Genomic DNA, 27,502 nt, shown 5'->3' on the forward strand with positions numbered 1-27,502 from the left:
TCATAAATTTATAAATATGACAGACAATGGAAAAAATAACCATTATAAGCTATTTGGAACCTGTTGGAGTATATTTATCATTTTTGAACGCAAATAAAGCAAACCTTCAGCATGTAAAAAAATATGATATTGGTTATCTCTCATGAGCATAGAAAAATACCTAGTTTCCCTTTATCAGATGTAAATGTATACATATGATTTTCTATCCTAATAGTATCATTGCTAAAATAGGACAAATTTATTGCAAAGTTCTACTTTTTTGAATTTAGGATTTTCATTTTTTTTATTCATTAAAAAATAGCCTGGTTATCTTTCCATTCTATACTTTACCCCTGGACATAGACAATAGAAGCCCAAATTCTTTATTTTCATAAAACATTCAGAATTTGACTAAGTGATATTTTGGCAGGTAAGCAGGCTTGTGAAGATTCTACTAACGGTAAATTCTAGAAAGATAAATAATATTTATGTCACACTAGTAGAGTAAAGAATATGGCTTAGGGAAAGAGGGAAAATATTACTTTTCAGTATTAAGCACAAGAGATACTGATGGAGTCATTTAAATCTATACATTTATTTTCTGGTTCCCTGATCAAAAAATCCGTAATGTCATTCCAGAATCAACTAAAGTAGTCATAATATGGGGTAAGGACATCACACCCAATAAATCCAATGTATGGTCATAAATAACCGGTGACAAGATGATTCTCAGAAAATAAGAGCATCAGGGTGAAGATGTTACCAGATGTTCATCTTCACTGATTCACAACACACTGAATGCTCAATGATTTTCAATACTCAAGAAAGCAGAACTGAACAGAAAAAGAACAATAACAACAAGAAAACCAACAGGATGGCCCTATTTTCAAGGAAACTATGGCCAAATTAGGAAATCCCCCTTTATGATGAGTTCCAGAGGACCCACAGCTTGACCAGGATTGTGAGTAGTATTAGCCATAAGTGGATATTGGCTCGGGAGTGGAAGGTAGAAATTCCTGTTGGATCTTTATATAATAAAAAATAAACAATTTGTGGAGAGGTTAAAAATAAATAGGTGAATACAAAAAGTAGGCAAATACAATTAAAGTAAACTGAGGTTCTTGGAATGGAATGGAGACTGACGCGGGGCAACAGTAATGGGAAAGCTAAGCCATTTGCTTCCAAAGAGGCAAAAAACAAAATAAAACAAACATATCAGATTCAAAAGAAGAAGTAAACAGAAAACTCTCGTTGCCCCTTTGGCTAGCTCACTAGACAGATAGGCCTATGAGCTAGAGGCACTAATGAAATATGTCATGTGGAAGAGACTGCAGAGGCATGTGGTTACCCTGACAACAAAAGGCGTTGCTCGTATTATTCCACAAAGTGGAAGACACATTTTGACTGCTTTCTCCAGACAGATGATTTCTTTCCTAATAAGCTCTCTAAATACACAGCAAAGTTTTAAGGCCTGAGGCATTCTTCCTTGTGGAGATATATTAGTCCAATGAATGAAACATTTAAATCTTAGAGAAAAATTGGCAGCTTGATTGTAACAAAATTAGAGGTTACTACTTTAAACTACTAATTCTTTATAGCTGTGGATTGTAAGGTATCTGTCACAATTCCAGCTTCAGGAAACCAAAGATATAAGTCACTGGAGACATTTGATTTCAATCAAAGAAAGATGAAAACCTACAAAATGAGACTTCAAGCGTTTGAAACATGGAAATACTGTCCTCCTTTTTAAAGAAATCCCTATAGTTAGCAATATACTTTAAGCAAATATTGCTAATAACACAGGATAGACTGAAGTAGTCACATATTTTATCTATGTGCTATTTTTTCATCTCAGAAAAGAAAATTTCGTTCATTTTACTAAAGTTAATTACCTGTAATGTAATGTTATTAAAACAAAAATTTAAAGCCACTCTCAAGTGTGTGTGTGTGTGTGTGTGTGTGGTGTATATCAAACTAAAAGCTATTTAGACCTTCGGCCCACAATATATGAATCAGAGTAAATCTTCATAAGCCAGGGATAGAAAAAACGACTATGCAAATTCTGAATATTATTACATTATATGGCTTAATAATATTATAAGATATACAGATATATGTTATTTCAATCGAGAAGTTCATACAGCAATGGGGAAATCCAAAAAGAACCAAGAAAAAGTTATCTTTGGAGCTAGAATGTGTAAGAGTTCCAAAAACACTTCAGGAAGGAAATCCCTGGCTTCTATCTACAGTTTATTCTGAAGAACAGATTTCAAAATCTGAGTAGTTTTAAACTTCTATCTACATTAACACCATGTCAACCTCACAGGGGGGAAAGGAACTAAATAAAAGTATGTGATTCTCAGACAATTTCAAAAAAGGACCACATTTGTCTTTGGACCACAGACTCGGTATTCTGTGAAGTTATCTTTTTTTTTTTTAGAATACTATACTTGTGTATGTTATATATATGTATAATAATGAAAGTTATGTCTTCTTAATAAAGGAGCTTCTGTTCACCAGGATAATTAAGAGAGGCAAAGTAAAGAGCATGCTTGGAGATTCTGAAATGAAGTTGCATTCCTGGAAATTAAATGAGATGTATTTATGGCTAGGGGAAAAAAATGTGTGTTTATGGGTAGATATGTGTATGTTGATCGATGTGTAAGGAAATGGGAAGGGGGTGTGGCATAAGATGAGCTGGAATATCATGGAGAAGCTTATAAACCACTGAGTTTTCAATGGACAGCTATTGGAAGGATTTAAGTGGTGAGGTATGATGATTATATTAATGTTTTAAAATTATTTTGGCTATAGTGTGGAGAATGGCTTAGGAATGGGGACCAGAAGTGGATACAGGACAATCAGAGGAGGCTTACTGAATGGACTTCAGAAAGTAAAATGTGTAATTGTAAAATAAATTTTTGTGAGACAAAAGTGGATAAAAATGGGATATATCTGGAGACAAAAATATTTGATCTTGTGATAAGTTGAATATCAATGATGAAAAGAATAACTTGTAGAGTATAACTGTCTTTTTCTTTAATTTTTAAATTATTTTTAAAGTATAACTTTCAAGATCAATATACTATTGCCATATATACCAAAAATTTTCAATTAATATATTGCTTGTAACTTTTAAAAAAATATTATGACCGATCCAGTTCTAGATGTTAGGATTACATATAATAATGGCCAAAACAGCAAAAATACTTGCCATGGGAATTTACTTACAGCAAGGTAAGGTACAGTATAGATAGTAAACATAATAGTTAAGTAAATTATATAGTAGTTTAACAAACATAAGCACTATGAAAGTGAAAAAAAATAATGAGTAATGTGTTGATGGTCCAGGATGGGAGTGGGACAATAGATTGCAATTATCAATATATTATATATTCAGAAGATGGCATTTGAGCAAAGTCTTGAATGAGTTTAGGAATTGAGCCATGTAGGCTATCTGGCTGAAGAACACTTAGGCCAAGAGAACATTTCAAGAAAGGCCTTACATTAGTAGGTACTGATGGGTTTTACAAATACCAAAGCATCCTTAGAGAAGGGTAAGGGAAAAATTAATAGGAGATGAAGTCAAAGAGGTAATGGGAGACCAGATCTTTTAAACCCGTGTAAGGCATTATGAGAAATTTGTCTTTGCAATGGGGAACCACTAGATATCTTTGATCAGAGATGTGATGTGATCTAATTTATGTCTTAGAAGGTGCATTCTGGCGACAGTGTGGTGAGTAAGAAGGAAAGCAAAAAGACTAGTTAGGAGGCTATTGCACTAGGTCAGAAGAAAGATAATGGTGGTTCAAAATAAAATAGTTGTCTTTCTTTTTTTTAATTTTTATTTATTTATGATAGTCACACAGAGAGAAAGAGAGAGAGGCAGAGACACAGGCAGAGGGAGAAGCAGGCTCCATGCACCGGGAGCCCGATGTGGGACTCGATCCTGGGTCTCCAGGATCGCGCCCTGGGCCAAAGGCAGGCGCCAAACCGCTGTGCCACCCAGGGATCCCAAAATAGTTGTCTTAGACATAAATAAAATACATTACTTCCTCCTCATCTCTTAGGGTGGTCTACACTCAAATCTCTTCAAATGGGCCTTTATTGATCATCCTATTCAAAGACTTACAACATTTGACTTCTTTTTCTTGGTTATGTTTTTCCTTCAATATAATTTTCCATTGTGTATTTCCATTATATATTTCCTTCAATATAATTTTAAAATTATATAATTATAATATACTTATATACTTATATTATCATATAATTAAAATTATATAATATCAAAATTATAATTATGATATTATATGATTATATTTTGAAAATTACGTTGCATTTTTGGTATTTATTTTTTTATGAATTTACTTGACTCTGTTTTTGTTCCCCAGAATATAAGCTTCATGAGAACAAGACTCCATTGTCATTTTGTATCCCAGGAACCCAACACTAAACCTAATAAACAGAACTCCTTAAATAAAATTTTGGGTATGAGTAAATAAAACTTGACTAGTTCACCTTAAAATGCTATACAGTATGTTCAATAATATCTTCAGAGTTATTAATTGTGGAATCATATGTTTTATATAGTCTTGTAAGATTTATGCAGTAAAATTTGAATATTGATCACAACTGTTATAGAACCATTAACTCCAATCAACATACATTGTTGAATGCCTGTCTTATGCAATCAATAATATCAAGTCACAAAATGACAATAGTTCAATGATTTGATAATTTTAGATTTCCTCCAAAGAAATCATAATAAATAATTTTAATTGTTAACTGGTTTGAATAAACTGATGGTTTGAAAAGTATTCTTGGCAAGCAAGTATAGATAATTTCAAGGTAGAGTTATAATGATTAGCATAAATTTATAATAATAAAGAAAATAAATTTAGAAATGGAAAAAGAAACTATCAATTTCTACTAGTACTTTAATGTCCTAAAACAAGACTCTGAAGTTTTTGCTAAAACTTACGTACACACATAAACTTTTTATGGGCACATATGCAAACCTATGCACTTATGTGTATGTGTGATGTCTGTATATGTGTGATATACACAAAATTCCATACATTGGGGTTTGAGGTTTATAGCTAGAACTCCAATTAAAGATGGAAGCCTATTAAATAAAACTTAGTTGGATATATTCTTAAAAGCTTTCAGGGAAAAATAATTGCCTAATCAACTTATTGAGAAAAAGATATGATTATTAATGAATAAAACTGTAAGCAGGATCATTCTGAACATCTTATTTGTATAGTAGAGAATATGCCAAAAATGTTATCTCCTATTCACTTCTCAAAATCAGGTAGATCAGATAAACCATTTGTATTGCTCAGGAATATTTAGCTCTTTAATGGTAAAAATCTTATCTGGATTTTTAAAGTCATTTGCATTTTTCCAAGCATTGACCTACTTTATAGTGCTCGTCATCATGTACTTTGCTGTACAGCATTTTATACTAGAAATGATAAATTGCCAGAAAGTATGTACAATTGTTGCATAATGCTATCATATTCTGTTCTGACTACTAAAATTTAAATTCAGAAATCTCATTATGCTTTACATATAGATTGAATCATGTCAGCCTTTTAAGTTTTAAATTATTTAATTTTCTTAAAAGAAAAAAAAATCCATCCATTTTGTATAGCCCAAGGGGCTAGGAAATCATAAGCATTTCTATCTATAAATAACTTAGACTGCATTTGAAATTTAAATTTATAGTCATAATTAGTATTCAAGCCATTTTCACAGATTGCAGAAGAGTATTCCCCTCATGACTTCCAGAAAAAGATCATATTGAAAATTACCTCCCTTTGGAATGGACTTCAGTTAACTTTTAATTGAGTAATATTCTGATTTCTGATATAACATATTTCCTATATTTTATTGGGGGAAATATTCCATTATTTTTAGTTTCTGTGAATATGGGTTCAAGACATCCTGTTATTATATGGCTAACGTCTTCCATTTGGTCCACTGATAATGGGGTTTTGACTAAAAGTATCCATAGTTTGATTTTTGTATTTTTCTTTCATCTCCTGATTCAGAGATAGAAACCAATGTTCCATTTTCAGCTCAGGGGAAAATCTTGAGTTTCGTTTTCCAAAGGGTGGAGAATTCTCTGGTCAGTATCATTTATTGTTTGTGTCAAAACTTAGAAGAAGAAATAGATTGCATGCTTATTAAACTACTAGACAACTAGCTGGTGACTAGTAAAAAATGCTGATACAATACATTGCAGAGTATTCAGGGTGGTAAAAAAAAATCCAATTTTTATACATAAACTGGATTCCAGAGTAATAAACACAAATCATCCAAGTAAACAACTAGATAAACATAAATGATGTCACACATCTTTTGGAAAGTATATATATTTACTATCTGGAAGGGACATTGGAAATTTTCTACTTTAATATGATAATTGCTTTTTTTATAAGTAAGTTGAGACTCAGGGATGTAACAATTTTCTCAAGTTAAAGTCTAATTTGGTCACATTACAGCTTTATGGCCATAGATGAGTCATTTGAACATTAAAGAATGCACATTATTCATTAAGAATATAAGAATGGATTGATTACATATTTATAATATTGAGGAATCAGGATTACAGAATGATTTATGAAGGAAAAATTAAGTAATTCCTTTCATCTGTATAGCCTTAAGCTTTGTTTTGTTGCAGTGCACTGATTGGAATGTCTATAGAATACTGAATGGCTTAGGACATAGTCTTAACTTATAATCATGACATTTAAATAGCTATGATGGAATCCTATAAACTGTACCCTAATGTTACACACTCTTTTCCTAGTGAATACTGTTAGTTGTGAGTAAATCTGAAGAGAGAGAAAAACAAAGTCTAGATGAAATAACGCATGTAATCAGTACCATTAAATAACAAGATGAAGTTTCATGTCATATTAGGGAAAAGCTAATCAATAGCTTTGCCATCATTTACAAAAGATTCTATACCACAGTTATAAAATATAATATATATATTATATGTGTATATGTATATATAAATAAAGGGGCATCTGGGTGGCTCAGTCGGTTAAGAGGTTCTGCCTTGGGCTCCGGTCATGATCCCAGGGTCCTGGAATTGAGCCTGGCACAGGTAACAGTCTCTCTGCTCAGTGGAAAGTCTGCTTCTCCCTCTCCCTCTGCCCTTCCCCCTGCTCATGCTGTCTCTCTCTCTCTCAGTCTTTCAAATAAACAAATAAAAACATCTTTAAAATATAGAAAATATATACAGATAAATAAATATATAATATACAAAGAAAACATATACATTTATACATTTCTATGTGTAAAAATAAAAATTTAGAGATCTGTATAAATTCTGTTCCCTAGAAGATACTGACTATATATTAATTTTTAATTTCCCCAAGGACAAAACTAAAATAATTATCAAATAATTTTCCCTGAAAAAATTATATCAAGTTAAAGATGTATTTTTAGAAAATAAAATTCAGACAAAGGTAAGTTGCAAATAATTTTTCATATGATAATATACATCCTAGAGAAGAACACCTTGTCAATCAACATTATCAGCACCATCATTGTCATCACTGTTCTCAGCAGCAGCAGCAGCATCCTGTTAATATAGCAAGGTACTACTATATAGATACTATATAGTACTTATTATATGCCAAGAACTATCAACACTGACACATATACATACAGTATATATTCCTCACTAAAACTTCATGAAATAGGGTAGAGCAGTTTAGAGGCTAGTAAGAAACAGGATCAAGGATTAAAACCCAGGCAATGTAACTCTACAGTACATACTTATCACTTCATTGATAACATGTGAAATGGTACATAGGAGCAATGTTTTTGCAAAGCAGACTTGTGTTTTACAGATAAAGAAAGCTAGAGTTAGCCAAGACTAAAACCAGATTTTTGTTCTGACAGCAAACAAGTAAGTGAAAGAAGGCAGAGTGATCTACTAAATTTTTTTGGCTCTCTTCTGGAATTGTTCTTAATAGAACTTAAAGGTATTGTATAATACTGTGTTTGGTGGAGGATTTGTTGAAGAAACAATTCTGATATGTATGGATTTTTACTCACAGTTAATTTAATCTAACCTGGATTAGAAAGGCAATATAACTTAATTAAAACCAGATTAAAAAAAATAAAAATAAAACCAGATTATTGCCATCTACCTGATAAAAATGTATTCCAGATTGCTATCAAATGGTATTCATGCAGTTTGAGTCTTTATGGTAGATACCATGGCAAAGATAGTTAAGGACTTCCAGATAGGCACCCCTAATTCTTTTCAAATGCAAAGCTTCAATTATATCCTACTGTAATAGCACTTGACTTTTTGGTTGTATGGGAAGGGGCCAGGCCCCATAAAAATAAGTATTTATCTGTCATTTTTCTCCCAGGTTACTTCAAAATATAAAATACACAATAAAATGACATGCCCTAAAACAAAAAAGGATAGTCTATAACCACAAATCTAAACAAATGTTCTAGTTTATTTTTCTCAAAAAGAATAACCATGATAATCAACATGTCCATCATATACCAGCAAACAATATTGCTCTGTTTTGGATGTTCCCTGAAATACAGTTATCAGGAGTCAGAAGAAATGGTTGCACAATTGATTTGATCTCTTGCCCTAGAAGAGAGGTATATTTCTGATATTGTTAAAATGAAACGGTATACCCTGCATATTTTGACAGTTTATTTTCTAACATAAAAACAATTGAGATTGATTCTCAATCTCAACTCACAATGAAAAAAAAAAACTCACCTTCATAATATAATGTTAAATAATACAAAATATGAAATGTACTAGAAATATTGAGTCTTATTCATTACCATTTTTACATATTAAAGCAAATGTATTGAAAGAAAAATAATTTCATGCAATTAAATTATATGTTGCTGTGAGAATAATTGAGAAGGGAAATGTTTTATTTCTTTATATGGAGAATATTGGGAGAAATCATTGACCATATTCATTACCTCCTATAATCATATATTGTAAAAAAAATAATATATTGTGATGGATAGATAAAAAAAAAAAAACAGAGAGATGGAAAGGTATGAGACTTCAAATAGTCAATGTTATTTACTTACAATTAAGCCACTGTTTGCTTGCCTTTTTTCTCTGCCATGGATCCTTTTGTAGAAAATTCCGCCTGGATTAAACTGAGTACTCCAAATTATCATATCTCTTTGATAATATACATCCATCCCTGTTATCCTTGAATTATGTTCAATATGAGAAATTTGTTGATGATCGCCACTGTAGTTGAATGGATATATAAAACCCAGGATATCAGTGTCATTAGCAATGTAGAGAACTTGATCTTCAGAGCCTGGAGATTATTATAATAAAATACAAAAATAAAGTAAATTTCAACTAATGTAAAAGCAATGATTGTATTTTTAAATTATCTTGAATTATTATACTTAACACAGTTTCTTGCTCTATAAAAATCAAACAACTTTATATCGTGTTTTAGTCTTCATGATTTATTTCTAATATACACGTTCTTAAACATTTCTAAGACTTATTGATGTAGGTTTTCCCAGGGCAAAGCTTACCTTATGGCTAGAAATTAGGTATTTGTAGTAGATATCCTTTTCATAAAGAGGGATTTCTATTTGATAAATTGCAGTGCATTATGTCTAATGCTTTGATCCTCAATATTCAGATGCTATATTGTGTACTCATTAATCCTCAAACATTCCTGAGTATCCAGTTTATGCATTCAGTTTATCATCATTGTATTAGGTTAAGCAATGAAAATTAAGAGGAGGAAAGTCTTCCTTTTTTAATATTCATGTATCTCAAATATTCTATTTTTATCATAAGAAGATATTACTATTTATTACATTAAAATATCGTAATGTCAATATCATTTAGAATATTGCTAGTTGATGCCTGTAGCCTGAAGTTTTCATACCTACAATACAATTCTAATATCATTTGCATATTGAGACAAGTAAAACCCTAGACTGAATTCTCAATATATTAATTAAAATATTGATGGAACTGTAAATATTGAATTGCATACACACTATCTGCAAATTAAAAAAAAAACAATAATGAAGTAAAGTTCAGCACTATTGGTTTAATAGTTCTCACTTGGTTATGTTTATCTACTCTATGGCAGGCATTATGGAAAAGATTTCACAATTTATCCCCTCTTATGGAAAGCAGGGATACATATTTCCATTTTATAGCTGAGGAATTGAGGCTCAGAGAGTTTAATAACTTGCCCAGGGCCAAAGATTACAGAAGGGCAATGCTAGGATTCAAATTCAAGTATGTTTACCTCTACAGCCCATCCTTAATCTACTATATCATGTTGTTTTCTACCTGTAATAACTGTTTTATTACAATTGCCCAATCCTGCCCTATAACTAACAATCTTTGTTACGATATTCTTAGTAAAAACCAGAGCATGAAAATTCATTCCCAAAAAAGCCCCAAATACCTGTTTTTTTTTTTTTTTTGAAGTTTAACAAATTTTATTCCTAAGTAAAGGAGGTCTGAATTAAAGCATGATTTTACTTAAAACTTTTTATATTCTTACTCAAAATTCCATTCTCCTTACAATGCTAGCCTTTAACCTGTTATTTTTATCCATTGGTATAATAATATTTCTCAAATACACTGAGAGCAGTCCATAAAGAAAGATGCTTTACAGTCTATCACATTGACTTGTAAAAACTTTTCCCTCCTTCTGACCAATTTTTTAAACACAAAAGTGATTTTAACAGTTACAATGTATTTGACAGTCATGTCTATAAACCTTCCTAGATTAGATTAATTAAGCAGGTTAACAAACAAACTGGGAAAATTAGCCAATATTGAAAAGAGACTTATTTCTATTTTCAAACATGGAGCTATTGCTAAAATATAATATAAAACATTGTTTTCCCATAAGATATTTATAACAGTTATATTAGCATTTGAAATAATTGTTATGATCTTACCTTTTGCTATGCAGGTGTTATTCCTTTCCTGAAAATTCTGGTCACACACACATTTATATGACCCTTCCATGTTTATACATTGGTGGGAACATGTGCCAAACACCAAACATTCATTAAGATCTAGAAGAGAAAAGCTCAAAATAGCATCATCATACCCTCAATTAGCACTTCCATTTTTCAGACATGTAAAAAAAGACAAATTTATTTTTCTTCCTTCTACTTCTTATTTCTATTTCTTTTATTGTCTTTTTAAAACTCTTAAGTCTGTGATTTGCTGTGTCACATTTTCCGGCCTTAGCAAGTTTTTACAATAGTTTCACTATAATAATTCATCAATTGCTTGTACATTGCTTTTTAATCTACTTAACACATTGATATAGCACTTTCAGTGCTATTGAAATAGCACTTTCCTAGTATTTTCGTCACTCAAACGCACACTTCTTGAGGTTTCCTTTTAAGACTCTTTCTAATTACTTACCTTCATACCTTTGTACACATCATATAATATCCTTGCTCACCTTCACATAGAGAATTCTTACTCATCTCTCAAGATCCACCTAAAGTGAAACCTTGCTTGTTCTCCACCAACATACATCCCTACCATGGTTTCTCCACTGTTTGCTATCTGGGTATTTCTCTCTTACAACACTGTATATACTATATTTCATATATAATATATATGCCATGTTGTACAGAGAAATTAAACACACATACACATATATGCACACTAATGTTGGTACCATGAGCTTTCATAGAGGATGGAAAAATCTCACACATGTCCAGTACCTAAAACAGTGCCTGGCACACAGCAACTATTAATCCATTTCTACTTCTCTGATGGTATTTTTGGTAATCTGTCTTCTTTTTATATATTCTAATTAAAGTGCTTTGGTTCTAACATCAAATAGTGATTTCTTATTTTCTTTTTGAGCTATATATAGGAAAAGCAAAAACACATTTGAATTCCTTGAATTATGAATCAAAGTAATGTCTTTCCCTTCCTCCATACCAAATCAAATTGCTTTTCCTTACTATCAAAACTTCCTTCACTAAGGATACAAATTTTATTGAAGTGCAAAAGTTATTAATTTGCACAATAAAAATACCGGATTTGTAGCAACTTAAAATGAAGAATGAAGTTGCAGCTTGTATTTGCCATAGAATATAATTAAAAACACAGAAATGTTTGAGAATGGAAGTTTTAATTTTCATAAGTATGTGCAGGAAATAGAGCCCACTATTCACAGACAAATGTTAGAAAATTAATGTTTGAAATTAAAATTTGAAGAAGTTGTGGATGTGTGCATGTGTGTGTTTATATACAATCAAGAGAAAGTGTCTGGGGAAAAAAAGAAATAATCTAGCCTTGAAAAATAATTTGCTCTTGGGCACCTGGGTGACTCAGTGATTGAGTGTCTGCCTTTGGCTCAGGTCATGATCCCAGGGTCCTGGGATGGAGTCCCATGTTAGGCTCTCTGCAGAGAGCCTGCTTCTCCCTCTGCTTATCTCTCTCTCTCTCTCTCTCTCTCTCTGTGTCTCATGAATAAATAAATAAAATCTTAAAAGAATAATTTGCTTTTAATTTTATTTATTTATTTCAAGATTTTATTTATTTATTTGACAGAGAAAGAGAGAGAGAGAGAGAGAGAGATTGAGTACACACAAGCAGGAGGAGAAGCAGAGGGAGAGGAAGAAGCATGTAGGCTCTCTCCTGAGCAGAGAGCCTGATGTGGGGCTTGATACCAGTATGCTGGGATCATGACCTGAGCCTAAGGCGGACGCTTGATCGACTGAGCCACCCTAGGCATCCCAATAATTTGCTTTTTAAATCACAATAGTGAAAACCTAGGGGTGCCAGGGTGGCTCAGTCAGTTGAGCACCTGACTCTTGCTTTTGGCTCAAGTCATGATCTCTGGGTCCTGAGATTGGGTTCCATGCCAGCAGGGAGGCTGCTTGAGGTTCTCTCTATCCCTCTCCCTCTGCTCCTCCCCGACTCTCTCTCTCTAAAATAAATAAATAGGGTAGCCCGGGTGGCTCAGTGGTTTAGCGCCGCCTTGGGTCCAGGGCCTGATCCTGGAGACCCGGGATCGAGTCCCACGTCAGGCTCCCTACATGGAGCCTGCTTCTCCCTCTGCCTGTGTCTGTGCCTTCTCTCTCTCTCTCTCTCTCTCTCTCATGAATAAATAAATAAAATCTTTAAAAAATAAAATAAAATAAAATAAATAAATAAATCTTAAAAAAAATAAAGAAAACCTAGACTGTTATTTTTCAGTGTTCCATGTTAATGGAAAAATAAAATGTCACGAATAATCCAAACTGGTATATAATTCAAAATGTACATAAATATGACATGTCCACACTTCATTCTCTTTTGGGCGAATATAACCAATTCAATTCAATAATCTCATTTTGATTGATGCAATGCAAAAATCACGTTTCTTTACCCAAGAATAAAATGGACAGTAGAGAAGGAAGCTAGTAGAAAGCATTTTACAACTTGAATTTCCCTAGATAAGCCAAACTTAGACAACTCTAATCACAATAATATCAATTTTAATGGAGAAACTGGCAGTAAATACATATAGGTCTGTATTTCATGGCTCTCTATTAAAGTCCCAATGTATAGTATATTTACATATAATTTACTGTGAAATCCTGGCTATCCTACCATGCTCGATTTTTAAATGGTCTCAAGTAAATTGACAGAGATTTATCTAGATCCTGTCTTTGAATTTTAGAAGGGACTTTGATAATATAAAGCACTGTTTAGGAAATGGGTTAGGACGAAAGCCCACGGTTCTCTAAAAGTGAATTACCTATTGCAGTACTGCAAATGCCACAACTCAAGAGAAATGGGTCATCATAAACATGGTCTTTCATGAAGTGCCTCCAATTCTCCAATAGTTCCTGAACCAGCAATTTTGTTATTTGCATTTCAAAACAAAGTTGTAACAGTACAATTGAAATTCCTGCAGATCTGAATTTACTATAGAAAAGGCTTTGTAGCCTCAGAGACGGTTAGCTTAGCCGTACAAACAAATAGGCTCTTGACCCGAGAGACTTTCACTCTTGTAGGTAAAACGGTATCCCGTAGATACACACCAACCTGATGAAAATCAATCCCATGTCATCTCACAGTTTAACAGCATTGTGAGTCTTTTATAACCTAAAGATTTAAGAGCAAGCTGTTGAGGAAATGTACTATACCTTCACACTGTCTGTTTTTCATGTTTCTCTGAAATCCAGGCTTACAGCGACAAAAAACAGATGTTTTTATTTGATTACAATATGCGTCATCGCCACATGGATTCACATTATCTTCACAGGTATATTCAGCAGGAGCTGGGATTTAAAAATGCCATCAAAACTAATATAATTCTAATTCTTGAAGTGGGAGTTTACTTTTTTTAAAATTTGAAATTATATTTATTATTCCATAGATAACTTTTTGAATTTATAAGATTATGATCTTCTCTCTATATAAGCCCTCATTTCTTATAAAGGTGTAGAAGCAGATAAAACATAAGCTCATTTACATTAAATATAGTTCAGACCAAACTGCCAATAGCTGATATTTACAGCTGTTATTGAAGTACACTATTTTGTAAAAGGAAGAGTCAACGTTTTTAATGATAGGCTGTCATTACTAAGGTACAAATGAGGACTACATCCTTCTCTAGGAACCAAAAGGTTTCCTACAAGCTACCTAGACATGTGGCCATTAATTGCTAACCTAAATTTAGTATTCAGGAATTCAATCAAGGGTACTACCATGTTATTCAAACAAGTAGGCTAAATCATCAGTTCTTAAACTTTTTCAGCCTGGAAATATGTATGAGGAGCAACATGCTCCAGTGGTCATGGGCTGTTACACAAGTTAGGACAGACTATGTGTTATTTGTCATTTCTAGCATAGTAGTTGCAATTTCATAGCTTTATCTCCTATTACAAAAAACATTATAGCATGCAAATAAATGAGAGGGACATTATTATAAAAATATTGTTGGATTAGCTCTATTTACTGACAGATATCAAATTATTTTGAAATATGAAAACTTTATCAGAATTTTAGCCATTATTAATCTCCACTGACTTTCGAATATTTTATAATTAATTAAAGTACATCAGTGGAATTATATATACCTCAGTTGAGATAATATGTGGCCATATTGTAGTGGGTAATGCTTCATCACCCAGTGAGGAACAATTCAGATGCATAAATGAGAAAAAATAAAAGACTCCATAGTAGAAAGTATTTTATGACTTTTACAAGCAATCCGAATCTAAAGTCATAAGTTTGGTTATGTTTCTTAATTTGAAAAATTAGATATCAAACATTAAACACAAAAATAACCAAGGTCTAATAACTCAAATATCACCACGCTCCAAATGAATAATACAAATGATGTCTTCTTTAAGAATAACTCAGCAATGGATTAAAATCTTAAAACACTGAATACATTATTAACACCTTACCTTCTTTTAAACTAAATATCATTATAAGAATCAAAAATATTAAATTTATATTTTATAAAATAAAATATTAAGGGATACAGATTTCTTTGGTGACATCAAAGTCTGTAATTGGAATTTGAGGTCTCAGGTTCAGCCCTAACAAGTGTACTCATTGTGAAATTGAACTTTCCTACCTCATACTTTTTGATATAATTTAAGTGGCATTGCAAGGTTGTGTTGGCAAGGGCTTGCCGCCCAAAAAGTATACTGTTTGAAAATAAACTTACTTATTCTGCAGCCTTGTTCATCTGAACCATCTCCACAGTCATCAAGTTGATCACACTGGAGGTCCATGGGGATACATTTTTTATTGCTGCAAGCAAACTCATCTTTTTTACATGGTCTTGCTTTATATGTAAGCTTGCCTATAAAGTAATTAAAAATGATTAGTGCTTCACAGAATCAAAACAAATTTACTGAGTACACAAACATTCAAGATTTTACTAAACACTGTGAAAAACATGACTCCACAATCCATATGAAGCTCTTGGGCCAAATAAAAGAATTCTGAAATTCTGGATTTTTAGAAAAGTAACAGTGCATTTACCCTATAATAAGTAACACTATATTTCCATAGGAAAATGTTTGAATATTCACCCTAAGTGGGACTTTGTTTCTAAAGCATTACAAACTGCTTCAGACCAGTTTAAGTCAGGGTTTGTCACCCACCAAGTGATTTTGTCGCATACATTAGCATAGTCTTTGGTTTTATTGTGAAGAAGGGATTTTGTATGCAGACATACATTCTTTAGTAGCACTCTCCCCTCAAGGAACTGTTTAACAGAGAACACTTTTATTTTATGTTTTAAAATATTTTATTTATTTATTCATGAGAGACACACAGAGAGAGGCCGAGACACAGGCAGAGGGAGAAGCAGGCTCCATGCAGAGAACCCTAGGACGCGGGACTCGATCCCAGGTCTCCAGGATCACGACCTGGGCTGATGGCAGTGCTAAACCACTGAGCCACCCGGGCTGCCCAACAGAGAGCATTTTTTAACCACTATGTTTTTCTTTCTCTCACACAGTATTTTCTGGAATAAAGTATGTATAATCAAAGGAGACTTACAGACTAGTAGAGACTTTGGATAAAGCAGCACAAGTCTACTATTCAAATGAATGTTAGCAGATTATTTTCATACCGTGTCAGAAGATCAAGTGTCTGAAAAAAATATCCTCAGACATGCCACATGGAAAATACTTCTTTTTAATTTTTTGTGCCCCCAAACCATCATATTATCTTGTAGCTGTCAGTGAATCAATTATTTCACATTAAATGGATTTACCACCACAGTGATCTTCATCTGAGTTGTCCCCACAGTCATCAATCCCATTGCACATTTGCTCAGGCTGCAGGCATATTCTGTTATTTCTGCATCTGTGAGGTCTTGTGGGTGGGCAAAGAAATTTGGCTGAAAAAAAAAAAAGAAAAAGAAAAAAGAAAAGCAGCTCCTTTGGGTACACTGAGTTATGAGGAAATATCCTTCTGGGGGAGGGTCTTCCTTTTTTTGTTTTGTATTAGTTTTTGCTTTTTGTTGTTTTCTTCTTTTCAAATCCTTAATCTGACTTTTATGAATATCTTTTGTTGTGGAAATTGCCTTCATGTAGGTACTGGAAAATGTGTGATAATAGAAGCTATGATCCTCGTTATTTATATTAACTACAGAAAAGAGTGCACAGCTCAAATGAAATAAAGAAAAAGAACCAAACTTCATGGTCTCATTTCCAGATGCCTTATCTTAGCTGACTTCACTTGGTGTACCAAATTAATTTATGCCTGCAGTTTATACAACATGGCAGGACACTTAGCTTTTGAAAGAGCAATTTCACACAGAATAGAGCTTGAGCAAGCATATGTTACAGGCCCAAATTTGAAAATAGGTCATCTTGTGAAAAAAATGCCCCAACAATGCTATAACTGTGTTTCTTGCTTTGTATTTCTGTAAAGGAATGTGTAAATATATATTTGAGTCACATAGGATCTCTGTTATTTATTTTTAATATTTATGGGTATATGTAGCTTTGTGTGTGTGTGTGTGTGTGTGTACGTGTTAAAGTGACAACAATGAAAGCCAGAGAATTTTACCATTGTCCTTTCTATTATTATCTAATCTGAAGACTTCCATCTCTAGAGTAGGAAACATCTCTCATGACTCTTTATCCTTATGTGTGGAATACTCCAGGACTCTTTCATTGGTTTCCTGATCTCACTCGTGAATTCTCTGCTGATATTCTCTCTCATTCATTTTCATGGATTTACTTGATACTATACCCTTAAGACTTTCAATTTACTATCTAATTTTAGCATCTCACAGGTGACTATAGGATATCTCCTCAAGAATTTGAAATTCAGGAAGTTCAAGACTCCATTCTTAATCACTTTCCCGATTTCCTTCTCTCCAGACATAAGCTTTGTGTTATTTCCATGGTTCAGTTAGTAGCAAATAATAGCTACAAGTCTGGGGTTATCTAAATGCATTCCTCTTATGACTTTCAACTCTTACTAGTCAACAAGTCCAGTTGACACAGTCCCCAAATTTGCCTTCTTTTCTCCATATATACCAGTTATAATAACTCAGCTCTTGATTATCTCTTACAGAGAAAATAACAGTAGAATCCTAAGTGTGTATGTTTCATTGCTCAACCTAAGATCTTCCAAAAGGCACCAGAACAACCACCTTAGACATCAATCTGATCATCTCTTCCATAGTTATCCAGCACTTTCAGAATAAAATTTAGGATATTTTACATGACAGGGGCACCTGAGTGGCTCAGTAGTTGAGCATCTGCCTTGAGATCAGGTCATGATCCTGAGGTCCTGCGATCAAGTCTGGCATCAGGCTCCCTGCAGGGAAACTGATTCTCCCTCTGCCTATGTCTCTGCCTTTCTCTCGGCCATGAATAAATAAATAAAATCATTTTTTAAAGATACTTTACATGGCATAATAGACTGATCATTACTTTGTCCATACCACTCCTAAAGACTCATCCGTGACAGTCTTAATATTCTATCAATACCACTTTATTAGCTTCTTAAGTATGCCATACTTCTTCTTGTATGACCTCCTTGGTTTAACTGAAATCTGGTTCCCACTCCAAGCATAGTTCCTCCCCTTTAGGTCTTTTAAGAAATATCTCTTAAATTCCTCAAACTTCATGTTATCTCATGTTCAAATATTCCCTAATTTCCAGCTTTAGCTTTCAGAACTTTTTTTTTTTATATCCTCACATCTGTTTTTAAAAAGAAACTAAAAACAAAAACTATTATTTTGATGGCCATTTGATTATACATCTTTTTTATTGCTATTTTCTCATCAACCTTGTAAATATCACCCCTTCCCACGTTTATTAAAGACTGTAGACTTTCCTTCATCATCAAAACCCTCCATCCAAACTCATTTCAACATCCTAGATGACTGATCAACACTCCCCTTTAACAAACCAGCCAATCAATACTTGTTCCTCTTAGCTCCTTGAGTTTTTCATACCCAATGATCTTTAACTCTAATTCACCTAAGCCACCAACTATCCTATATGGTTAGAAATCATCTATATCTATATATAGTAATATTTAGGGGACATCTGGCATTAATAAATTAATTCACGTTAAAATTTTTAATAACAGAAAAGGGTTTACTACCCTTATCTAAAACTAATTTTTCATATGCTCTGAAAATCATTTTTTCCTGACTTTTCAGGAACCATTCCATCTTTCTTGATACATTTCATTACTTTGGTATTTCTCTTCCACTATTTTTCCAAATTATTTTGTGGTCACTCACCTGAGTCTTTTCCAGCTGCTCATATTTATTTAGATGTTTGGTAGCCCTCAATATTCTATCCTAACTCACTTCTCCTCTTATATCTTACTCTCACTCAGCCTAAATCTTACAAATTCCGTAGTATTCATTACTCCATTTTATTCTGACTTGCACATTTATAACTCTAGACCAGCTCTTCAAGCTTTAGAATCAAACATCTAGAGCCTACATGAAATCTCTACTTGAATGTTTCCTCAAGTATATCTCAAACCAGGCTTTTAATCTTTACTTTCAACACTGTTCCTCTTCCTATGTTACCTATGTATTCCACTGTGAAAGCACAAACACAAATTATACTTAATAACTTCCTCTTCCTTGTCCCATGTATCTAATCTATTGCTTAATCCAATTTATTTTGGTTTTTAAATCACCTTCAAATCTGTGTATATTTGCCATCATGTGATACCAGTATTTTAACCCAAGCTACTAGCATAGCTTGCCTAGAGTACAGCAATTATCTTACCTAGCCTTGCCCTCTTTCAATCCTATATATGTAAAATATAAATATAACTATATGCCTGTTGTACTTAAAACTTTTTAGTATTCTTTTATTTTTAAATACTTTTAAAATTTTATTTATTTATTTACTTACTTTTAGAGAAGGAGGTTGAGGGGAGGAGCAGAGGGAGATGGGAAGAGAGAATCTTAAGCAGGCTCCATGTCCAGTGTGGAGCTCAACACGGGGCTTGATCTCATAACCCTGAAATCACTACCTGAGCTGAAATCAAGAGCTGGATGCTTAACTGACTGAGTCACCCAGGTAACCCAAAACTTTTTGGATTTATTAATTACTTTTAGGCTAAATCTAAAAATCCTTATGAAGACTCACAAGGTTCCAGACTCTTCTGTCTCTTCAGTTTCATCCTAAACCAGCATCTACTTTGTTCTGTATTCTCCAAGCTCATGGATCTTTCAGTCCTTCCAGGAAGCTATGGTGCACTCTGCCTCAGGGTTGTCTACATCTTGCCTACAACATTATGTCTTCTACCTTCCCTCCACCCATCCCTTTCACCTACATGGCCAGAACCCATTATTTTTATAAATTATGTGTGTGTGCATATTTTTCTATTATAATTCAGAAACAACAAAATCTCTGGTATAAACCCATTGTATAAGATTATGTAGAACTAAAACTGAAATTTCATTAGTTGTGCCTTCAGAGGACATTCTCCGAAGACTTTCATTTTTAAGTTTTAAATCCTTTTAAAAATAAGACTGCCTCTTTGTTTTTTATTCAATTGTAATGTCAGTAGTCAATGTCATCATCTATTAAAAAATATTGGTTTAACTTGGTCGACCCAATAGAACAGATAACTTAAGTATATACACTCATGCTATGTTTTCTTTCATTCATCTGATGTGCTACTTAATTATTTCCAAATAATTAAATAATTAATAATTAAAATATCTTTAATTTAGAAGTGAAATACATTTAATATGGAGATTGGATGCAAAGAATGTGAAGAAAGGACTAAAAATGTTTGCTAGGTATAAGAAATCCTTTCCTTTGGTGGTATAAAATTGGATATTTATAGTTGCTGGTTGCATAAGTACATTCCTGACAATTATCAGTTGAGTAACCTGAATTTGAAGAAACACTAGCTTTTGTTAAGATTTTCAGACTGAAATGTTATATAACTCCTAATTTAAGTTCTCTGCTTAGTCTAAATACATATAGATATATTAATATATTTATAATTATAATGTAGAACATATATGAATAAATAATATATAATATTTAAGTATATTAATATTACTCATATATTAAAATAAATCTATATGTTTACATATTAAAATATATCAATATATTTACATATTATCTCATATATATCCCTTCTCTGAACAACATTGGTCTCAGTAGTGGGTAACTTTTAGAACTACTTGATTTTATTATTCACATTTTTTCCATGTATTTATCCATCCAAAAAAAAATTATTTTAGTCTAAGTGGCCAATTTGATCAGAGCCAAAGTCCTTATATGAACCTTATATAATTCAAAAATTCAGCTACTCTAAATCCTCCAAACAGGCTATAAACTATCGTCTGAATAGTGTTGACATGTGCAAGTTCAGATTTAGGGGGATTTTCCGTAAAGTCATCAACTTTGAACAGAATAATCTCCTATTACCTGAACAAAAGCTGTATATGTAACTACCTAACCTCAGGATGGTAGCTCTGTGGTTTGTCTCACCACTTCATTGATTCATGCCAGTATATTAGGTCTGGAAATGAGAATATAATCTAGATCCATGTGACGTGCCATACCACACATATCAGGGGCTTCATCAGAGTTGTCTCCACAGTCATCTTCTCCATCACACACCCAGAAATGGAGTTTGCAAAGGGAATTATTGCAGAGAAACTCATCTGCTCTACATATATTTCCTCCTTTATTAAAAAAAAAAAAGGAAAAGAGACATAGAGATGTAGCATAATTAGTGCTGGTCAGCAGGACACACATTCCTCTAATTCTTAGCACAGTATTTATTTCTCACTTCCTTATATTATTTTCCTATACAGTACTGGGACAAGCAGTATCCAAACTATTTTTTTAAGTTATTTATGTTTTACTTTTCAAAACAATCTGATATTATGCAGACATATATTTTTAAAGAAAATACCAATAAGATGATAGAAGAAAGTTTTCTCAAATATAAATTATCTTCCATTTTACATGATTTTTATTTTACTATAAATAAACTTAATTTTAAGTAGTATTAATTTTCATTATAAAAATTGTGCTGTTCTGGAAAGAAAAGATCCTTTCAAGACTGTTACAAAATTCAGCTGTATCTGGAAACAAACAAACTGAATTGCTGAAGACAGAATAACCAATAAAAAGTTTTTTGCAATCACAGAGAATCAGTTAATTTTATAACAGAATTAGAAGTTGGTGATGTGGTGAGATAGTACAGTCATCCTTATAAAAACTACAATAGCTTCCCTTTTTTTGCATGTATTTTACAAATGTTTGCATTTTTTCTCCTTTCACAATTAAATAGAAAACATCAAGAATATAAGGCTATGCTTCCACTTAAAATTAAGTGTATGGAACCAAAATAATAATAAACTTTGGTATGTATCTAGATATGTAATAATATATAGTGGAAATTGCAATGGTTCTAGGATTAGGAACTTCCTTTGTCTTGCTCTGGACAAGTCTATTAATTTCTCTGAGACTTAATGTCTTCCTATGTTATAAGAGAGGCATGCTTAAAGTGATTTATAAGGTCATATTTACAAGCAGTACCTGGGAAAACAACACAAAGTAACTTGATGGGAATTCAGAATTAAAATAAACAAGATTGCTTTCAGAGAATTTCACTACTTATTTAAACCTCATACATAAAATAATAAATATGGTTTCTATATTAGATTTGATGACTGAAGGTTTTAAATATTTAAAGTGGATATCTATTAAAACATGGGGCTAGGGAGTGATAGTGCTCATCCTTGTGAGACTAGAAAGTCCCAGAAGGAAAAAAAAAAAAAAAAAAAGAAAGTCCCAGAAGGAAGCATTGTTCATTTTGTGGATGCACTTTGGAGGCAATAATAAGTCTAGGTTAGGGTCAAACAGCTCATCTTGTTGAGTTCTGACTTGCAGACAAATCTTTAATAATTTAGGTAGAGTAGCAAAGATTTAACTTAGCAAATGACAGAATGAGATTTATATTTTAACATGATAACACTAGCAAGAGTATGGATAACTTGGAAATGAAGATAGCAAGAGTGAAGCCAAGTAGTCTGGAGGAGGGAAAAGACCAATTTGAAGAGGGGTTGCAGCAATGCAGAAGAGAATTGCTGGTATTTGATTTAGAGTAGCTACATTTGAAAGTGCTTTGGGAGGTGCTCCAGGAGGTAGAACCCTCAGGATCTCATGGCTAAAAAGATGAAGTGCAAGGGGAGTGAGGAGTCAAACATAGTACTCAGTTTTTCTTTTCTTTTTTTTTTTTTTTTTGGACAATTTGGTAAATATTGGTATTGTTCAAAAATAAAGGAATACATCAGAAGGAGCAATAGTAGCAGAAATAATGACATAATTCTTTTAAGGTACTTGTAAGACAACCACGTAGTGATATTTAATAGGATAGTAGATAAATGTATCTAAAATATAGGATAGGTTCTGACCTGTAAATATGTAGCTGGAAATGATCAGAGTGCAGTTGTTATTTGAAATTTAGAACAAAACAGAGGAAATCAGCATTTAAAGATTGGAGAGATAAAACGGAGGCTGCAAAAGGACAGAACATTAGCCAGAGTGGTTGGAGAAATACCTGAAAAGTGGTCCAACAAGAAGGTAGTAGTTAGCACATTTATATAATGCTAAGAGAGAAGGTTCAGTGAAGTGGTGGTAGATTTAGTGAAATGTTTGTAGTTGGTTATTATTAGATGAAAAAGTAGTAGTGACTGTAATCTTTCATCCCTTTCCAGGAGTTTGGCCTTAAAGGGAAGGAAGAAAGGAGGAAGTTAGGTGTCTAAGAGAGACCGGTTATTTGTATGGAGTAAAACAGATATCTGATATCCTTAAGAGCTTCTGAGAATAATTTGATAGACAGAGTAAGCTTGAGGATACAGAAGAGAGTAAAGGTCATTGATACAACAAATTCCTTGAGAATCCAGAAAGTGTGAAGGATTTAAGATCTAAAGTAAAATAAAGGGATTATCCTTAGATTGGAGGTGCAACAAATCTTCCATTTAAAGAAGAAGTAAGGGGGGAGAAGTTAGGCGAGGCACAGCTATCGGTAGATTTGCTAAATGTTGAATAAACCTCAAGATTTTTATTAATTTTGTGAAGTAAAAGGTGAGGAAGAAATTCAACTTTTTAAAAACCTGATAGGGTTAATGGTAGGGAGAGATGATTAGGGAAATATAGGTCAATTGCTTAGAAACCTAATAGTTGAAGCTGAGACCAAGCAACAAACTCTAAAATATGGAAAAAGGCAAGTCTTTGGTGAATCCACCAAGGTGAGTTGATACTCACCATGTAAGACTAACAATATAATATCTGGCATTGAGGTGCCCCTTTCTTTCAACTTCTGCAATGTTCAGTTCTAAAATGCCCTAATTCTGACAATAATTTCAATTATCAAAATTCATGCCAGAAAATATACTGCCATTTAACAACTCTGTCTGAAGACAATAAAAAGATAACATGTACAGTCTTTAGTATTAAAGAAACTTGAGATATGAATATTGATAGGAGGTGAGTGTTGCCTAATTCAGTATCAAAATTCATAGAATATGAAAGTTACATTCTTTCAGAGGAAAAATCCTCATGACTAAACCTCATTATTGCATGTTCCATTTTACAATGGATTATATTCAAACAAAATTTGTGAACTCTTGACATCCTCCGATTACTACAGAAAATTTTAATTGTAGCCCATCAGCTTTGTTAAAAGGAAAAAAAAAATGAGTTCCCAAAGTTATCACATTGGATAACATTATAATTAGCCCCATTTAAGAGTGTTGGGCCTCTTACTATTTTAATTAAGAAGAGAAATATAAATGAAATCACAATCACAACAGTAAGACAAATGTTTTAAGATAACTTACTAAAGGCTTCCTATAGTACCATGAAGAATTTTCATTACAAAAAAACATATCATGGGCCTACCATGACATCTTGAGTCTAACATAAAATGCTTATTTTTGAAATGGCACGAGACACACATAAGCAACAAAAAAAGGTATAATTTAAAGAGATTAGACAGATCAAAATTCCAGTTTCCTAGTCATTAGTCATGTTCTTAATCAGCTCAACAGAAGATTAGAAAAATATAAAAGTGTGTACGTGTATACACACACACATATTTATAAACAATAACCTATGTTTAAATATAACTGAGCTTCTGTCAGATTCATTGAAATCTGGACAGGCCATAATCACAGAAAATAAGCATCTAGAGTTCCCATTTTAATTTGGGTGGATAGAATGTTTAATATATGATAATATTTTATAATTTTAATTAGTAGTTAACACATTTGTGAGCTGATGATTACTAAAAATAATAATTCTCAAAAAAATAAATAAATAAAAAGAATAACTGTCGATCTTTCCTACCGAAATTGCTAGGGGAATAACGTTTGGGAGCGAAGACAAACATCAAGTTTCCTTGAGGCATCATGTTTTACCTTTAAAAATATGAATGCTGCTTTTAATTCCACAGTATTTGGGGGTTCGTCTTTTTAAAGTAAAGTAAGAAGTGGATTCATTTGGAAAATGTTCCTGCGTGCCTACTGCCTTCCAGACCCTAACACTTAGTTCATGTGTCCAGATTTGGGATGAATGAAGTGAGATTTAACAGGAGAGATATTTATTCTGGCCTTCCATTTCCTCAGTGCCTTGAAGGACATTTATCCAATACCTAAACCACTTGCTAGAAGTAAGTTAAATACTAGAATTCTGAACTTGATTATGTGTTAAGGTACAGCCATACAGGACCAAATACTTTAACCCCCAAGATAATTCACTGGAATTTACCTGGCAAAAAGAAACCCAAGAAAAGTTAGAAACATGAATATTGAGACGAGGAGCTTTGACACATTTGTAAATGATTCAGTTAAAGGCCCTCCACTCTTTTTTAATCAGTAAGCTTAGATTTTATTTTATTTTTTAAAGATTTTATTTATTTATTCATGAGAGACAGAAAGAGAGAGAGGCAGAGACACAGGCAGAGGGAGAAGCAGGCTCCCTGCAGGAGCCTGATGTGGGACTCGATCCCTGGACTCCAGGATCATGCCCTGGGCCAAAGGCAGGCGCTAAACCGCTGAACCACCCAGGGATCCCCAAGCTTAAACTTTAAATAGATCCATTTTAAATCTAAAAGAAAACTCAGATTTCAAATGCTATAATGTTCTGTCTTCTTAACTATAATGTTTAGATTTTTAACCTGGAATTCTTTGTTCAAAAATATTTCTTACGGAATTTTTTTTTTAAATAGATAAATCCTGACAGGATTGACCTTACACACACACATATATACTTACTTTCCAGATATTCTTATGGCTCTGAGAGACTTTTCACTGTGGTTGGATTTGATAATATGAAAAATGGGCACAGAAAGGTTCCTAGAAGTAAGACAAGACACTAGATCTCTTGAATCTCACTTCATTAAATTCTCTGTTCTATTACATAGTACAAAGTCTACCACTCTCTCCCTTTGAAATAATACTTGAAGACTCCTTAAAAGCTTGGGAAGCTTCTCATTATGCTTAATATTAAAACCAAATTCTATAGCATGAATCTTCAATTACTTATAGTTCCTAAAACACTTAAACTTTGTCTCACCTCTGAGACTTTGTGCACAATGATCCCACTGCCTGGGATGCATTTCCTCATTCTGTTTGCGTACCTAATTTTTTACATCAAGAAGCTCGCATTCCAACAGGGGAAACTTAGTCAACTTAATACAGAAGTAATTATAAGAAGGAAGAATATGATAACAAGAATGCAATCAAGAGTTGCTAGGGAAACACCGTAAGAGATGGCAAGTAGCAACCTAGTGGACTAAAGGATAGATATAATTTTCATTGGCAAAGGTATTGAGATGGAAAAAATAGCAGAGGGATCATGAAAGATGTTGAAAAGCATGAAAACTGTTGCTAGACTTATTCTTCAGTTTGGCTAGGATATATGATCCGTAAGGAGAAGTAATAGAGTATACGGGTAGGAAGTAAAATAGGATCATTCTCTTGTAACCCTGACGGCCATATTTGTACGTAACCAGGAAGGAAGAGCTTTGAGCAAACATTGACATAATCAGAGCTACGCTTCAATAATCTGAACCAGGCAGCAGTGAGTAGAATGTATTAGAGTCCAATTACATGGTAATACATGAGCCCAGGCAAGAAGCAATGAGAGAAAGACAGACTGAAATTGAGAGGATGGAGCTCATTAGCTAGAAAATGGAAAAAGATGAGTAATTTAATTGTCCTGAAGTCTTAGAATATGACTGAATTTAAGAACTTTCGGTGCCAGAAGGTCTACAAAGTTTACAGTCTCTAAGGTGACCAATTATAGATTGTGAATGTGAGAACTTATCCAAAAGTAGAAAGAGCTATTAGGGAAGTCTAACCTTTTACGGCTCTATATAAAGCACTGCAGATTCCAAATGAGAACTAGGATTCGTTCTGCTGAATATTACAATTCTTTATCAGGTTTGGGATGAAGGTCTTAGTAAATCATAAAGGTTTGATCTAGTATTAAACAACAT

General features: G+C 33.0%; 1 protein-coding gene across 1 annotated transcript in view; it reads right to left on the bottom strand.

The window, feature by feature from the left end:
- The window catches only part of LRP1B (LDL receptor related protein 1B), a 1,837,374-nt gene that overhangs the window by 103,703 nt on the left and 1,706,169 nt on the right, over window positions 1-27,502 (bottom strand). The window contains exons 72-77 of the mRNA XM_049097407.1: window positions 21,552-21,674; window positions 16,752-16,877; window positions 15,693-15,830; window positions 14,158-14,292; window positions 10,951-11,070; window positions 9,082-9,323 (exon numbers count right to left, since the gene is read on the bottom strand). Coding sequence (XP_048953364.1) covers window positions 9,082-9,323; window positions 10,951-11,070; window positions 14,158-14,292; window positions 15,693-15,830; window positions 16,752-16,877; window positions 21,552-21,674 — 884 coding nt within the window. The remainder of the gene's footprint in view (window positions 1-9,081; window positions 9,324-10,950; window positions 11,071-14,157; window positions 14,293-15,692; window positions 15,831-16,751; window positions 16,878-21,551; window positions 21,675-27,502) is intronic.

This window comes from Canis lupus, chromosome 19, assembly GCF_003254725.2.
Source record: "Canis lupus dingo isolate Sandy chromosome 19, ASM325472v2, whole genome shotgun sequence".
Lineage (NCBI taxonomy): Eukaryota > Metazoa > Chordata > Mammalia > Carnivora > Canidae > Canis > Canis lupus.